This window comes from Gekko japonicus, unplaced genomic scaffold, assembly GCF_001447785.1.
Source record: "Gekko japonicus isolate JY-2015 unplaced genomic scaffold, Gekko_japonicus_V1.1 scaffold14774, whole genome shotgun sequence".
Lineage (NCBI taxonomy): Eukaryota > Metazoa > Chordata > Lepidosauria > Squamata > Gekkonidae > Gekko > Gekko japonicus.
The window spans coordinates 507-2,458 of record NW_015164002.1 but is presented as its reverse complement, the minus strand read 5'-3'; the positions used below and the strand labels follow the sequence as shown (position 1 = coordinate 2,458).

General features: G+C 43.1%; 1 protein-coding gene across 1 annotated transcript; it reads left to right on the top strand.

The window, feature by feature from the left end:
* Positions 1-255: 255 nt before the first annotated feature.
* On the top strand, positions 256-1,689 carry LOC107107672 (zinc finger protein 674-like). The gene has a single exon (XM_015407971.1). The coding sequence runs from the start codon at positions 375-377 to the stop codon at positions 1,311-1,313; it is 939 nt and encodes a 312-aa protein (XP_015263457.1). The 5' UTR covers positions 256-374; the 3' UTR covers positions 1,314-1,689.
* The last annotated feature ends 263 nt before the right edge of the window (positions 1,690-1,952 follow it).

Below are 1,952 nucleotides of genomic sequence, written 5' to 3'. Positions count from 1 at the left end.
CTTTCAGCTCTGTTCCCCTTTAAACATTTCACAGTTAATAGGAGTAGAAAAGAGCAAGAGCCCAGTAGCACCCTAAAGACTAACAAAATATGTGGCAGGGTGTGAGCTTTCTTGAGCCACTGCTCCTTCAGATACAGGGAGTAATTAGAGGCTTCTTCGGGCCTATCAAAGAACTGTACACTAAGGACAGTTTTGGCTATGAGATGGTTATTCTGTGGGGTGCTTACTGGGTTTTTCTTTGTATTCCAGCAGGAGATAAGAAGAAACAAAGTGCTGCTGACCATCTGAGAAGACACAGGGATTTGCAGGAGGGAAAAGAATCTTGGAATAGAAGAAGACGAAAGAGAAGTAAGAAGGCAGGAAACCAGAAGCAGATGAAAAAATCAGTTTCCTTTCACAGGAGGGATTGCCCTGAAATCCTCGTCATAGAAAATTTACAAAAGGGAAGAAGAAGGAGTAAAAACCGTCAGAGTGGGAAAGGGTCTGGGAACAAGTCGAGTCCTAAGAGAGATCAGAGAATTCTCACAAGGGAGAAACCATATGAATGCTTGGAGTGTGGAAGGAGCTTCATTCGGAAGGCCAGTTTAGCTTCACACCAGAGGATTCACACTGGAGAGAAACCATATGAATGCTTGGAGTGTGGAAAGAATCTTAGCTGTAGCAAAAGCCTTACTATTCACCAGAGGACTCACAGAGAGGAGAAACCGTATGAATGCTTGGAGTGTGGAAGGGGTTTCATTCGAAGGTACAATTTCGTTTCACACCAGAGGATTCACACAGGGGAGAAACAAAAGGGAAGAAAAAGGAATAAAAGTCCTCAGAATGAGAAAGGGTCTGGCAACAAGTTGAATCCTGAGAGAGATCAGAGAATTCTCACAGACGAGAAATTATATGAATGTTTGGAGTGTGGAAGGAGCTTCAGTCGGAAGGACAATTTAGCTTCACACCAGAGGATTCATACTGGAGAGAAACCATATAAATGCTTGGAGTGTGGAAAGAGTCTTAGCTGTAGCAAAAGACTTACTATTCACCAGAGGATTCACACAGGGGAGAAACCGTATAAATGCTTGGAGTGTGGAAAGAGTTTCGGTTGCTTTAGATACCTAAAGGTTCACCAAAGGACTCACACAGGGGAGAAACCATATAAATGCTTGGAATGTGGGAAGAACTTTAGTCAGAGCACAGGCCTTATTTATCACCAGAGAGTGCACACAGGGGAGAAACCATATGCATGCCTGGAGTGTGGTAGAAGATTCAGTCGGATGGACAAGCTCAATTGTCATAGAAGGACACACACGGGAGAAATTGCTTAGTTTGTGAAAAGAGCATCAGTCATAGCTCAAACCTTACTGTTCACTACAGACTCCACACAAAAGAGACACCATGTAAATGAAGATTTCCCCAGTCATGTGGTAGTCATTGCTTTCATCGAAGGAGACACACTGGGGAGAAATTGTATACATGCTTATTATGTGGAAAGTGCTTGACTAGCAGAAGAAACCTTTCTTTTCACCAAAGAAGTTACACAGGGGAGAAACCATATAAGAGTATGAGAAAACCTTTAGTTTGAGAGGAAGCCTCAATTATCACCAAAAGGTGCACACAAGAGAAACCACATAAATATTCCAAGTGTTGAAAGTTCTTTATGCATAACTCATGCCTTACTGTTCACTACAGGCTCCACACAAACGAGAAACTATGTAAATGAAGTTTTTCTCAGTCACATAGTAGTCATTACTTTCATCAGCTCTATCTGTTGTTGGACTGCTGCCCAGGCTCCGCCCCAGAGAACTTGGACAGGGCATTGAAGGCTTTGACTGGGTGGTTACAGCAGAGTGTCAGCTATGCTGCCATGAAGGTTGGGGAGCTCGGTCTGTGTCTGGTTAATTGCTACTGCGTTCCTTTCTGTGCTTTTTCTGCTTTGCGCCAAAATGCTTATCTATACAGATGTG

Bases quoted from the DNA above. Each gene is read 5' to 3' on its own strand.
- LOC107107672 (XM_015407971.1), top strand. From the start codon at position 375: ATGAAAAAATCAGTTTCCTTTCACAGGAGGGATTGCCCTGAAATCCTC.